The 14915-nt window shown below is 35.4% G+C and overlaps 1 protein-coding gene across 1 annotated transcript in view; it reads left to right on the forward strand.

Moving 5' to 3' along the window:
• DNAH9 (dynein axonemal heavy chain 9) overlaps nt 1–14915 on the forward strand; it is a 466635-nt gene that overhangs the window by 229387 nt on the left and 222333 nt on the right. The window contains exon 36 of the mRNA XM_027850079.1: nt 14451–14625. Within this exon, the coding sequence (XP_027705880.1) occupies nt 14451–14625 (175 nt within the window). The remainder of the gene's footprint in view (nt 1–14450; nt 14626–14915) is intronic.

Below are 14915 nucleotides of genomic sequence, written 5' to 3' on the forward strand. Positions count from 1 at the left end.
TTTTTATGTTGAATTCAGATCTTTTTTGCTTTTGGTTCATTTTTTTCTAAGATCCATTTTCCACTTTGTAACTTATTCAGCATGGTCAGGCCTTGAAGGAATGTGAGAGAGAATTGTAGGACATGGATATTTAGCATTGGCAAGTATCTTGTCTGGTTGGATGGGTTCAGTATTATTTTGGTTACCAAAGATGTTCAGAGGCCTAGAGGTACTTTGCCATAATTATTAAGGGATGGTTTATTTTTAAATGATTTTGATGGCTAGCCCAGCCTACCCCATAGCAATAAAACCTATCACTATTATTTGATGTTTACTTGAACAACAAATTACTACACACATACTTGTGTGTGTACATGCACACAGGTATGCATGTATCCACGAAAATACACACCCATGCCACTTCCCCCACCCCAAACCAAAATATAATACCTCTAAGGAACAGAGAATCTAGCTTCTTGAATGCTTCAACTATTGAAAGTAAGGGATGTTTTTTAATACTTCATAAGATTTCTGGGCCTCAGTTTTCTTATCTCTAAAACAAAAAGGGGTCGAGCTAGAAAATCTCTAAAAGCTCTAAATCACATGATTCATTTCATATTGCAAACCTTCTTTACCTTAGTGGATGATTCTTCATTATTGTGGGCCAAAAAAATCAAAATCATAACTTATTTACTAATTTCCTGGTGTGATGTTTTGCAGAACTTATTTAAGCAAGTTTTCAAAAGAAAGTCCTTTTCTGGAGTCTTATGTGATATCATTCTGGCTGAGTGTAACACCTTCCAGTGATTGTACTCTATGGAATAGCTTTTTAAAATCTGAGTTCAACTTTATACTAAATAAGATATTGTAGTAGCGGCCGTCATCATCGTTGTCATCATCATCATCACAGATCTTTCAAGTTATTGACAAGGACTTCATTCTGTGAGTCATCTTCATAGATATGAAAGTTAAATGAAATGAAAAGAAAGGGGAGGGGACAGAAGGGAAGGGAAGACAATATATGGCATTATATGACATGACATGCTAGGCCAGACCTTTAAGGAACAGCAAATTTGGAGGATATAAAATGGATAGTGAGCTAGCAAAGAAGACTGATAAGAAGTAGATAAACAGGAGGAGAACTAGAAGAAAATAATGTCATGAAAACCTGGAGGGAGAGTATCCAGGAGGAGATGGTTGTTAGTATTGTCAAATGAAGCAAATAGATAGAAAAGGATGAGGACTAAGGGGGAAAACATTAAATTTTACAATTAAACAATCATCAGAATCTTTGGAGAGAGTAGTTTATGTTGAGTCAGGAGGTAGGAAAGCCAGATTGCAAAAGATTAAAGAGTGAATGGAAAAAGGAAATGGAGGCAATAAGGGTAGACAGCTCTATCTAGTAATTTGACTGAGAAAGGGAGGAGAGAGCAGCGAGGTGGTGCTGGTAAGTAGAGTGCTGGGCCTGAAGTCAGGAAGACTCATCAAACTGAGTTCAAATCTGCCCTCATACACTTACTAGCTATGTAACATTAAGCAAGTCACTTAATCCTGTTTGCCTCAGTTTCCTCATCTGTAAAATGAGCTGGAGAAGGAAATGGCAAACCTCTCCAGTAGCTTTGCTAAGAAAACCCCAAATGGGGTCCTGGAGAGGACACAACTGAAATGACTGAATAACAAGATTGAACATCTGTGATGAAGAGACACTTTCTTTACTGAGAATTCCCTATACCAATGAAATTACTGCTCTAGACCAAAATCTTTTATTATTATTATTATTAATAATGGATATTTATAAGGTGCTTTAATATTTGCAAAACACTTAGTAAATATTATATTTCAAATCAGTTCATAATAACCCTATGACTTAGGTGTTACTACTTTGAATTTATAGATTTAGAATGTGAAACACCCAGAAATGGTGAATTGCCATGGTTATACAGTTAGTGAGAAGGGCAGTATCTGAACTCAGTTCTTCCTGACTTCAAGTCTAGTGCTCACCTGTTTGTCTCCATATATACCCGAATATTTATATTGACACTTTTTCTTGTGGCAAAGGACTGGAAACAAAATAGAAGCCTATTGATTAAGTGAATGATTAAACAAATTGTAATGCATAAATATAATAGGGTGTTAGTTAATTATTGTAACAAATGGCAAACATGATGAATATAGAGAAACCTGAGCCAGAGAAACAAAATATATGACTGCAACAATGTAAATCAAAAGAATAACCACCATAAAACAATCAAAACTGAATGTTGCAGAATCATAAAAAAGCCACAAAGAAGAGATATGAAAAGACATTTCTGCTGCCTTTTTTGCAGAAAAGAGGAGTCTACACATGTAAAACATTGCATGTGACATCATTTCTAATTCATTATAACTTTTAATATATTGATTTTTCCACTGATTTTTTCTCTTTCCATTTTTCTTATTAAAAAAAAAACCTAGTAATAAGCACAGTGATCTCCATTTTTTGGTTCTACCATTTTCTACCACATGTGTGTGAGTGAACATTTTTACCTTATTCCAACTCAAAATACAGAAATAAAATCTATGCAGAACCAGATTTAAAACTGTGTTTGTCTGGTGTTGAGTAAGTTTATATATGATTATTATAGCATGTTAATATCTTCTAAATTGTGACTTATTTTATTAAGAATGTTATTTATATTCAATAAAATTTGCAAAATAAAGAAATTTAATATAAAGTCTTGCAAATAACAGTAAGCATATGAGGTGTTGTTGGATTACATCTTTTAATTCTTACCAAATGACCTACATAAAATATTTATAATTATTTTATAATTTATAATTACAAATATATTTAAATTTTCCATAGTTACAGGAATAATAAGTTTTTATTTTATAAATATAGTTGTATAGTGTAAAGTTTAATTTGAAGCTTTGGGTGGGGGACAAAAGTTATCATTGTAGTTATTGTAAGCACTTAATAAATAAAACTATAAGAATATTATGAGTGGTATATTAAATTGCCCCAGAATTCACAGGAATTTTTTTGTGGTTGTTGTTGAAAGAGTTTTGTGGAACAAAAGTACTAGGAACCACTATTATAAGGAATAGTATTCTGGAAAAGGAAGAGGGAGGAACATTTGGGGAAGTCTGGATGATGTAAAAACAAAAGTAATCAATAAAAATCTAATATTAGAATAAAAATCAAAAGCCAAGCAATAAAGATCATAGAATGATTACAATCAGTTGCAAGTCTTATAGTCAAGCTTTGGGAAATTTTTGGTTTCTCTGTAAGGGCCATTAATTAGTCATTTTACATTTCCTATTCACTGAATCGCTGCCTTGTCATGGAGGAGGGGCTTTCATAGCTCGATGAAACTGTGAACTATGCCATTCAGGATTACTCAAGAAGGACAGGTCATAGTGGAGAGTTCTGACAAAAGGTGATCCACTGAATAAGGAAATGGCAAACCACTTCAGTGTCTTTGCCAAGAAAATCTCAGACAGTATTAAAATGATAAAAGAGATGACATAGAAAGATGAGTTCCTCAGGTCTGAAGGTGTCCAATAGAAACTAGGGAAGAGTGGAAAACATCTACAGGTAGCTCCAGTACTAATGAAGCAACTAGGTCAAAGCTGAAAAGAAACTCAGCTGTAGATGCATCTGGTGATGAAAGGAAAGTCTGATACTATAAAGATAAATGTCACATACAAATCTGGAATGTAAGATCTATGAACCAAGGTAAACTGGATGTGGTCAAATGAGAGATGAAAAGATTAAACACAACATTTTGGGTGTCAGTGAACTTAAATGGACTGGAAGTAAATTAACTCAGATGATGAATTTAACTCAGATGATTACTAAAGATACTACTATGGGCAAGAATTCCATAGAAGAAATAGAGTAATCGTCACAGTCAATAAAAGGGTGAGAAAAGCAGTACTGAGATATGATCTCAAAAATGACGCAATGATATCTGTTCAAATCCAAGCAAACTATTCAACATCACAGTAATATAAGTCTATGTTCTAACCACTGATGCCAAAGTGGCTAAAGTTGCTTAGTTTTATGAAGACCTACAACATCTTCTAGAAATAAGAAAAAAAATGTCACATTCATCATGAAGGATTAGAATCCTAAAGTAGGAATTAGAATAACAGGCAAGTTTGGCCTTGGAGTACAAAATGAAGCAAGGCAGAGATTAATAGTTTTGTCAAGATAACTAATTGGTCATAACATACACTCTTTTTCAACAACCCAAAGGATACTCTACACATGGACATCACCAGATGCTCAATATAGAAATCAGATTGATTATATGCTTTGCAGCCAAAGGTGTAAAAGTTCCATATAGTCAGTTAAAACAAGACCTGGAGTTGACTGTGGCTCAGATTGTGAGATTCTTATTGCAAAATTCACACTTAAATTGAAGAAAATAGGGAAAACCGTTGGACTATATAGGTATGAACTAAATAACATCCCTTATAACTATGAAGTGGCAGTGATAATAGATTTGAGGGATTAGATTTGGTACATAGAGTGCCTGAAGAACTATGGACAGAGGTTCGCAGTATTGTGCAAAAGGCAGCAACAAAAAACATCCCGAAGAAAAAGAAGAGCAAGAAAGCAAAATGGCTGTCTGATGACACTTCATAAATACCTGAGGAAAGAAGGAAAGTGGAAGTTAAAGAAGAAAAGGAAAGACATACCCAAACTGAATGTGGAACCAGAGAACAAGGAGATATAAGGTTTCTTAAATAAGTAATGCAAAGAAATAGAAGAAAAATAGAATGGGAAAGACAAGAGCTCTCTTCAAGAAAATGAGAGCTATCAAGGGAAAATTTCCTGCAAACTGGCCATGATAAAAGACAAAAATTGTATGGATTTAATAGAAGCCAAAGAGATTAAGATGTTGTTAACAACAACCGTACCAGTTTTGTCTTTTATCAATGGTGTGGTTGCTTATCTAGAGCCAGACACTCTAGAAAATGAAGTCAAATGGGCTTTAGGAAGCATTACTAACAATAAGGCTAGTAGAGGTGATGGAATTCTAGCTGAGCTATTTAAAAGATGATGCTATTAAAGTCCTGCACTTGATATGCCAGCAAATTTGGAAAACACAACAGTGACCACTACATTAGAAAAGATCAGTTTATGTCGCAATCCTAAAGAAGGGCAATACCAAGGAATGTTCAAATTACCAAACACATTCATTTCACGCACCAACAAGCTTGTGCTTAAGATTCTGCCAGTGAGGATTCAGCAATTTGTGAACTGAGAATTACCAAAACAGCAAAGTGTTTTTCAAAGAGGCAGAGGAATTAGAGACCAAATTGCCAACATTTGCTGGATTATAGAGAAAGCAAGGGAGTTCCGAAAAAAAAAAATCTCTATTTCATTGACTACATTAAAGCCTTTGACTGTGTGGATCACAAGAAAATGTGGCAAATCCTCAAAGAGATGGGAGTACCAGATAATTATACTTGTTTCCTGAGGAACCTGTATGCAGGCCAAGAAGCAACAGTCAGAACCCAAACATGGAACAACTGATTGGTTTAAGATTAGAAAAGGAGTACAAAAAGACTATATATTATCACCTTATTTACTTAACTTATATACAGAGTACATCATGTGAAATGCCAGGCTGGACAAATCAAAAACCTGAATTAAGGTTGCCAGGAGAAATACCAACAATCTCAGATATGCAAATGATAGCATGGAGATGGTATCTGATAGCAGAAAGTGAAGAGGAATTAAGAAGCCTCTTGATGAGGATTAAAGAGAAGAGTGTAAAAACTGGCTTGAAGAGTAACATCAAAAGAAAAAGAAAAAAACTAAGATCTTGGAAACTGGTTTCATCACTACCTGCAAATAGAGGGAGAAGAATTGAAGCAATGTCAGATTTTATGTTCCTTGACTCTAAGATCATGGCAAACCCTGTAGCCATGTAATTAAAAGATACTTGCTCCTTGGAAAGAAAGTTATGGCAAATCTGGACAGCATATTAAAAAGCAGAAATATCACCTTGCTGACAGAGTTCTCTATAATCAAAGCTATTGGTTTTTCCATTAGCAATGTTTGGCTGTGAGAGTTGGATTGTAAAGATAACTGAGCACCACAGTATTGACACTTCCAAATTGTGGTGCTGGAGAAGACTTTTCTGAGTCCCTTGGACAGCAAGGAGATCAAATCAGTCAATACTTAAAGAAATTAATTCAGACTGTTCTCTGGAAGGTCAAATACTTAAATACTTTGGCTTGATGAAGCTTAAATACTTTGGCCACATAGTGAGAAGATAAGACTTATTGGAAAAGACACTAATGGTGGGAAAGATTGAAGGCAAAAGGAAAAGGGGATGGCAGAGGATGAGATGGATAGACAGTGTCATGGAAACAATGAATATGAACTTGGACAGAGTTCAGGAGATAGTGAATAGTAGAAGGGTCTGGCATTCTATGGTCCTTGGGATCACAAAGACTTGGACATGACTGAATGACTGACCAATAACCACAATTTACTGAGCCCAATCAACAAATGGGTTCTTTCTCTCTTCAGGCAACTCTTTTTGACCTTTGCTGCCTTTACTGCCATAATTTTCTGGTGTCCATAACCCTGCTAGAAAATTCCACCTATCTTTCAAGATTTCAAAAGGCCTTGTCGAAAGGAAGGAAGACAGAACTGGAAGGCAGCCCCATGCCAGACATTGGCAAGCTTGCTTAGGAGGCCATGAGCGTACAGGTTTGGGGAGTGGAGGAAAGAGCAACTCCCTATCCAATGCTTTTCAACCTTCAGGGCCAAGAAAGAAGAGGCCTGAGAGGATTTCCCACTTAGGAAATCCACAGACTTACAACTCAGCACCCTTTTAAAAGATTTTAAAAAATAATAAAGTCAAACATTGAAAATGAAACAACTCTAAAGTGTGATTTTATCATCACATCAAGTTATACCTATTGAAAATTGAGATGCTATATCCAGAACTTCAATATATAACTTACTCATTTTATTTTCTCTTGTGATAAAACACCAGTATTATATTTCAAGTTTCTCCATAAAAAGTATAATTTTACTAAATTTTATTTCTTTGTTTGCACAAGTAATTTTATTAAAAGCAAAATACTTAGCTATGAACAACATAATATGACCAGATCATCTTGCAAATATGGCTCTTAGTAAGAACTCTTTGTTTTTAAAACTGTTGGTATAATGAGAACTTAAGACAACTACTTAAAATTCCTGTTGAGTTCTTATGGCGATTTTGGCTTTTTGAATAAAGTTTGTGTACCATAGTTTCCGAAAGAAATTTTGTTGGAGACTTCTTCAGAAGAATTATAATTTTTAGTCATTGTGTTGGATAGTAAGCAGTCAGAAGATAGCTATGTCTGTTCTGAAGTTGGTGGGAGTAAGGGATGGCACTCCTTCCCCATCACACATGTACAGAAGCAAGGCTGAGCTAAGCTTCCATGCACTTGATTGGAATTTTAATGGAACAAGATGGGGGTGAAGGGTTGGCAAAAGGATTGTATAATAGTTTTTCTTTTAATAATCTTTTTTTTGTTTTAAAATCCTGTAAACTGTTTTATAAATGAAATCTTATAAAGATCTATCCCATCTCCATGCCTTTGTAGTGACTGTCCCCCATGCCTGGAATGCTCTCCATTGTTACTTGTCTCTTATAATACCTGGTTTTCTTCAGAGCATCATTTTCTGCAGGAAACATTTTTTGGTCTTCCAAACTGATAGTGTCCTTCCATCCAAGGTTACCTTGTACCTCTTTTGTAAATGTCTACATATGATACGCATATATTGCACAGTAGAATATAATACCCTGTAGAAATCTTAAACTCAACATATCCAAAACTAAACTCAGTACCTACACAAACACATGTGCACACACGCGCACACACGCACACACACATTCATTTTCATTCTCTCTCTCTCTCTCTCTCTCTCTCTCTCTCCCTACTTCCTAACTTCCTGTTACTCTCTAGGACACTACCATCCTGCCCATGCCCCAGACTCACAACTTAAGAGTTGTCCTGGATCCCTAACTACCTCTCACCCTCCATATCCAATCCTTTGCCAAGACCTTTTGATTTCACTTTTTCAACATCTCTTGCATACCCCTCCTGTTTACCTCTTCTGACAGTGCCACCACCTTGGTACAGGTCACCTTATTACTTCATGCCCAGACTGTTGCAGTAGCAGTATGGTTGGTATCCCTGCCACAATTTTCCCCACTTTACTCCATTATCCATTCAGTGTGAAAGTGATTTTCCTAAAGTGTACATCTGACCATGCCATCCCCCTACTCAGTAAATATCAGGGACTTCTTATCATCTCTAGGATCAAATACAAAATCCTTTGCTTGGCATTCAAAGTTCTTCATAATACAGACCTCCTTTACCCTTTCAGTCTTACACAGTATTCCTGGACACAAATTGTTTGATCTAGTTACACTGGCCTCCTGACTATTCCACAAACAAGACACTTACTTGATCTCTCAGACCCTGGCATTTTCACTGGTGCTCTCCCTCCTTATCTCTGCCTCCTGGCTTTCCTGGTTATCTGGCTTCCTTCAAGTCCCAGCTAAAATCCCACCTTCTACAGGAAGCCTTTCCAAACTCATCTTAATTCTAGTGCCTTGTCTTTTGATTGTTTTCTATTTTTTCTTGTATATAGCATGTTTGTATATAGTTGTTTGCATGTTGACTCCCTTTTTAGATTGTAAAGACTGTCTTTTACTTTTCTGTGTATTCCCAGCACTGAGTACTGTATAGTATAGTATCTGGCACATTGTAGATACTTAATAAATGTTTGTTGATTGAGTAATATGTACTGGCAATTTTAGAAAAACAAATTGGTATAAACAGATTTTTCATCTCCAAGCTCTGAACTAAGGACAAGTTGTAAAAGTTTCTGCTTGCTAAGGGGAGCATTTTGTGCAGGCTACCACTTAAAGATTAGGATGTGAAATAGTTTGGAGGTAGGGTAAGGTTACTGAAATCATAATGTGAAGTTGGAGGAATTGATGAAAGAAAAAATACAAATTAGGAAGAGATTACAAGGGCTCCGCCTGCTAATGTAAAAATGCATTATTGAAAGTTCTTTTTGCTTCTTCTGTGCCTGGTCTACATTGTGCTAACCTACAAAAATCTCTGTTATGAGGTAATCTGTGTTTCTTAAAAAGTTACTTCTGGGAGGACCAATTGTAATAGATCTTACTAGGCTAAAAACTTGTCAAATGTGTATGTAAATCTTTGAAAAGCCTATGATAGAGACTTCTGGGTCATATGAGCAACAAGATGGAGGATTAGATATTTTCTCCTGTCTTTAGTATCTCAGACTTCTGAAAATTAGACATTATGTGCCAGAGATAATGCTGTTTTGGTTTTCTCCATAGTCTAGGACACTAAGAATACGAACAAGGTAAAAATTTGATTAACTAACAGCACAAAAGACTAATTCCTAAACTCCAACATGCTCCTTCAATACCCCCTCTACTCCATCCACTATGCTTAAGGCAGCAGGGCAACAGGATTCAACTCTACATGCCACTAACACTCCCCACCATCCACCCCATACCTTCTTCTTTCCAGTGCTGTGGAATTCAGATGACAGAAATCTGCTCAGCCTTTCATGAAGAGCATAAAAGCAACAAGGCATGGTAACAGCCTGTGCTATAACACAGCTCAGCCGGATAACTAAGGAACAGAGAAAACTCGTGAAAGACCCATACATGTGGGGCTGTGTGGCATTTCACTAAGCCTGAGAAAAGAGCTCAGGATTCAGTTGGGTCCCTTTCTATCCCTCCAGAAGTCACTTGGAGCAGAGACCTAGTCAAATCGGCATGAAAGGAAATTGAGACAGCTTTGAGATCCAGCCTCCAGGGAAACTGCCATCAAAAGGTAGGGAGTCAGAAAGTGAGAAACAGGGGAAAATAATGCCTGAAGTTACCAAATATCTTAGGAGGAGAAGACCTCAAAATCCTTGAGTGTAAGCAGATAAACCAATAGGAAAAATATCAATAACAGAAGGGAAAATGACCCCCAGATTAGGGGAAAGAGTTAAGGCATCTATAAATATGGCATGATGAAGGAAAATGAATCAATCCTTGGTTAGGAAGAAAACCCAATGGATTCCCAAGAGAGCATGGAACCACAGCAAGATAATCCTGGATAGTTTAAAAGAGAAATAAGAATTGTAAAAGAAGAATTTATGTCCTACAGAGCATAACTAAATGACAGAACATAAAAATTGGGTTCCATGGTGGCAAGTCTCACCAAAGAAACAAAAAAGAAGATAACTAGGAAGGCAAATATATAGAAGTAAAGGACAAGCTAGAAGAGATGCAGAAAGCAATAACACTAAAAAAAAGCATGATGGCTATAAAATCAAAACATATTGATCTTGAAGATAAGAGAAATAAAAAGACATTTTAAAACACAAGTCAAAAAACTGGAATACTATAATGCAAGAAATAATTCAAGAAAACTGCCCAGAAGTTTTGAATACAAAATTCAAGTATCAAACAAAAGAATCCACAGATTGCTTCTAGAGCAATGGAGAAGAGATGACATCTTCCCTACCTCATCAATTCTCCTGTTCCTCTGCTAGTTGAGAAGTTGAAGGACTGAGATACAGGTCATAAGTTTGGCAACAAAAGAAGCTATATGGTAACTACTTTCAGGCAAAGTAGCAATTCCAGCATGGGTGGATGTAGGAGACAGATACCATGAGCTATGGAGGTTGCCATTGGAAAAGGGAGAAAAAAAGTGTGCTCAGAGGAGGAGGAAGTCACTTAGAGTATAGGATCTCACCTTATCCAGTGGCAAGAGAGACTTCCACCTTCACTGGACAGAGATGGCTTTTGTTCAAACCTCTGATTCACCTGATACCCCAATCATATACACATATGCATTTATTAAGTGCTTACTACAAAGAACAAAACAATAGCTACTCTAAAGAAGTTCACATTCTGTCTGGGGAGGCAAGATGCACATATATAAGTATAAACAGTGTTAAGGGAGAAAAAAAGAAGACCTAGGAGAGAATTGGTTAGTGGGTATGACCTGGATAAAGGGCCAGCAAAGGAGACTAAGAATGACTTGTCAGATAAGTAAAGAGAGAACCAGGAGAAAGTAGTGTCCCCAAGACCTAGAGAGAATAGAATATCAAAGAGAAGAAGAAAATCAACAATATCAAAGGCTGCAGTTATTTGCATGTTTTCTCCCTCGTTAGACTGTGAGCTCCTGGAAGGCAGGGACTATCTTATCCTTCTTCATGTCTCTAGCACTTAGCACAGTGCCTGACAGATAGTAAGCCCTTAATAAATAGTTATTAACCGACTTAATTCCAAGTGGTTAACGGACCTTAGAGGTCACTTCATTGAACCCTTTCATTTCACAAACAGGAACCTGAGGCCCAAAGAGAATAGTTTACTTATATAAACTCAGAGTAACTTCTTAGGGGCTAAAATATGTGCTATACCCCATAGCTGGTTAATTAGTTAATTACATGACAGCCTACTCTCTATGTAAGGGCAACTAGGTGTTGTAGTGGATAAAGTGTTAGGCCGAGAATAAGAAAGAATCATCTTCCTGAATTCAAATCTGACCTCAGACACTTATTAGCTGTGTGACCCTAGACAAATCACTTAACCCTATTTGCCTCATTTCCTCATTTGTGAAATGAGCTAGAGAAGAAAATGGCAAACTACTCCAGTGTCTTTGCCAAGAAAACCCCAAAGAGGTTACAAAGAGTTGGACATAACTGAAATGACTAAACAACAACTCTCTGTGTAGATTTCACAGGTGTGTCATTATATATCTAGCAATACCATCATCTCAAAAAGCACTATTTATCTTATGTGAGGTTTCTTGTCCAAGATAGTTTAGCTTGTATATTTTATTTTTTCCTCCCTTGTTATTTTGTTTTTCTTTTGAACAGGTCTGTTTTGATGACATGAGTCATAACTGAGGGCACTCACCCAGAAATCTTTTTTCTTCTTTTTTAATGATTTTTCCTTTGAGTTGAATGTTATTTAAATGGTTGTTTTTGTTTTTTGCTCTTTTCTGTGAAATTATTTTTTCCTATTATTTCCTTTTCAGATGCTCATTTTAAAATATTTTCTTGATCATTAAATACAATTGTTTCTTTCCAGTTCATATTTTTTAATGTAAGATATTTGTGTCTACATGGCTTATCTAAATGTCTAGCCATACCTTGTATGTGGCAACAATTAATCTATGGATTCTCTACTTCTCTATTGGGGAATAGTTCTTAGTGAAGTGGGAGTTATGTTAATTCTCTCTCTATTCAGGGTATAAACCTTTATTTATGTCTCTAAATATGTCTCTACTCTACTGTTTCTCTTCTATTTTCATTAAATTTTTTCATGAAAAACTTTCTAAGTTTATTCAGTCAAAATTTTTTTTGTCTATTATGATCAAATCCCCTCAGCCAGGGTTTAAAAGTACCTGATCTTGTTCTTTTCTCTTTATATGAATTGATCTTTTATATTCAGATTGCATATGCATTTTGAGCTTTGTGTGGTAACTGCTATCTGGTTTTCCCAGTAGTTCTTATAAAAATGGGTGTCCTTTCATCACTAATTTTCTTTGCTGAATTTTTCAAACACTGAGCTAGTATTCTCAGTTGTTTCTTTCCTTGTTTGTTTCACTGATATACTTTTTTTACCACTAAAAGAAAGTATTAATTTCTTTAACTACAATATAGTTTGAGGTATGGTAATGCTATGTCTCCTTCATTTGAACTTTTTCTTATTGTATACCTTGATATTCTAAATCTTTTATTCATCCAAATTCCTTTTGTTACTCTTCTCAGTTTTCTAAAGCCCACACACACACACACTCTCCTAGTATCTGATTGGCATAACAGTAAATTTGTACATTAACTTAAGTACTATTGTCATTTTTATAATGTTGGCTAGCCTAACCAAAATCAATAAATATCTTCCCAATTATTTCTCTCTATTTTGCTAAAGAGTGTTTCATAGTAATGTTTATACAAATCTGGTATATATGTGGTAGCTTAATTCCTTGATATTTTATTATTATTCAGTATGGAATTTCTCTTATCTTCTTGGTTTTTATTAGTATTATATAGAAATATTATTGATTTTGATATATTTATTTTTCATCCTGCTACCTTGCTGAATCTATTATTTATGTTAATGAAGTTCATTTTGTTTTTGTTTTTTACTCATTCTCTGTGGTTTTCTAAGTACACCATCATATTGTCCATAAACAGTGATAATTCTATCTCCTCATTGCTATCTTTACTTTTGTCTTATTTAAATGGCTAGCTTTTCTAGGACTATGCCAAATAATAGTGTATGGTTATCAAATTTGCAAATGACACAAAAGTAAGCAAGACAGCTAAGTAACCGGATTGCAAATATCAAGATCCAAAAAAAAAATCTCAAAGAGCTAGACTGACAGGCTGGAGGAAAAGAAGAAATTTAGAAGCTAAATATAATTTCCTTCATTCTGATTCAAAAAATCCACTTTATAAATTCAAGATAGAGGAGGCAAGGAATCACATCATATATATATATATGTGTGTATGTATGTATACACACATGTATATGTATGTATGGGCACTTAATGGACTTCAAAGTCAATATAAGTGAAATGGAAGACAAAAAATAATATAACGAGCAACATTTAGAAAGGTACAATGTGTTGAACATAGGAAGTGACAGTCCTGAACACTTCTGTTCTAGTCTCAAGTATTATAGTCATTTCTGACATGGACCCCTTGGCAGTCTGGTGAAGCCTATGGTTCTGTTCTCAGAATAGTTCTTTTTTTCTTTTTTAATGAATACAACAACATGCATGAGATTACAAAGGAAACCCATCATATTGAAACACATGCAAAAAAAATGTTTAAGTTCCCAGTCCCCAGGTTAAGAATCCCTTGGACTAGATAATCTTTAAGGCCCTTAACAGTTCTAAAGTCTATGATCCTATTCGAAGCCATAATTAAACTGACAAAGTTTTAATTGAAAGAAACATTTTTGAGGTGAGAAAGTTTTTTTTCCCACTTTTTGGCAACTGGAGAATTTCTGTAAGGGAAACTAGGAGCATATTTTTTGTTGTTGTTGCAAATTATCAGTACCTATAGGTATAAATGTATAAGAAAGAGGTATATAGGATGTAAGGGTATTAGAGAAGAAAAATTGGCACTGAAGCCCCAACCACAAAGGTTATGAGGACTGTACAGTAATGTTCCTTTATTTGTCTATATGAAACAAGTTGGGCTTTGAACGCTTTGGTAGAGAGAGGAGGTCTCCTATAATGTCCTATTCAATCTCTTTTTTGCCTAGATGGAAAAATTATCGATCAATGGAAATAAAATGGGATTTTAACAGTTTCAAAGAACTAACAACCTCATGAGGTTTGTTCAGTAAAACATCTAGAACCTCAGTCCCAGTCCTTTTTTTATGTGTACACATTTGGTTTTCTCTCTTCAGATTTAAAAAGATTCTTCCAATACCAGAGCAGAGCTTGGTTCAAACTCTATGTTACCTTCTTGAATGTCTTCTAACAAAGGAAAACAGTCCTGTAGATTGTCCCAAGGAACTTCATGAACTTTATTTTGTGTTTGCTACTATCTGGGCTTTTGGTGGAGTACTGATCCAAGATCAGGTAAGAGAGTAAGTTGATGTGAGACATATATCCTTTTTTTTATTCTAATAAACATGTATTGAGCATCTACAGAATGCAAAGCACCAGGCTATGCAATGAGAAAGGCAAAAAAATTTGTTATAAAACTAGTAAGATGAAGTAAAAATAAATTGTAGGTTTTCTTGAATGTCAAGATAAAGAATCTGAACTTTGCTCCATAAGCAATATAGAGCCATTGTCATACACTGATGTCTAATAAGGAGAAATGTCCCCTGACAATTACTGATAACTAGAAGCCATCCAGGAGCCAG

The sequence above is a fragment of the Vombatus ursinus genome, unplaced genomic scaffold (genome assembly GCF_900497805.2).
Source record: "Vombatus ursinus unplaced genomic scaffold, bare-nosed wombat genome assembly UNPS02008996.1, whole genome shotgun sequence".
NCBI lineage: Eukaryota > Metazoa > Chordata > Mammalia > Diprotodontia > Vombatidae > Vombatus > Vombatus ursinus.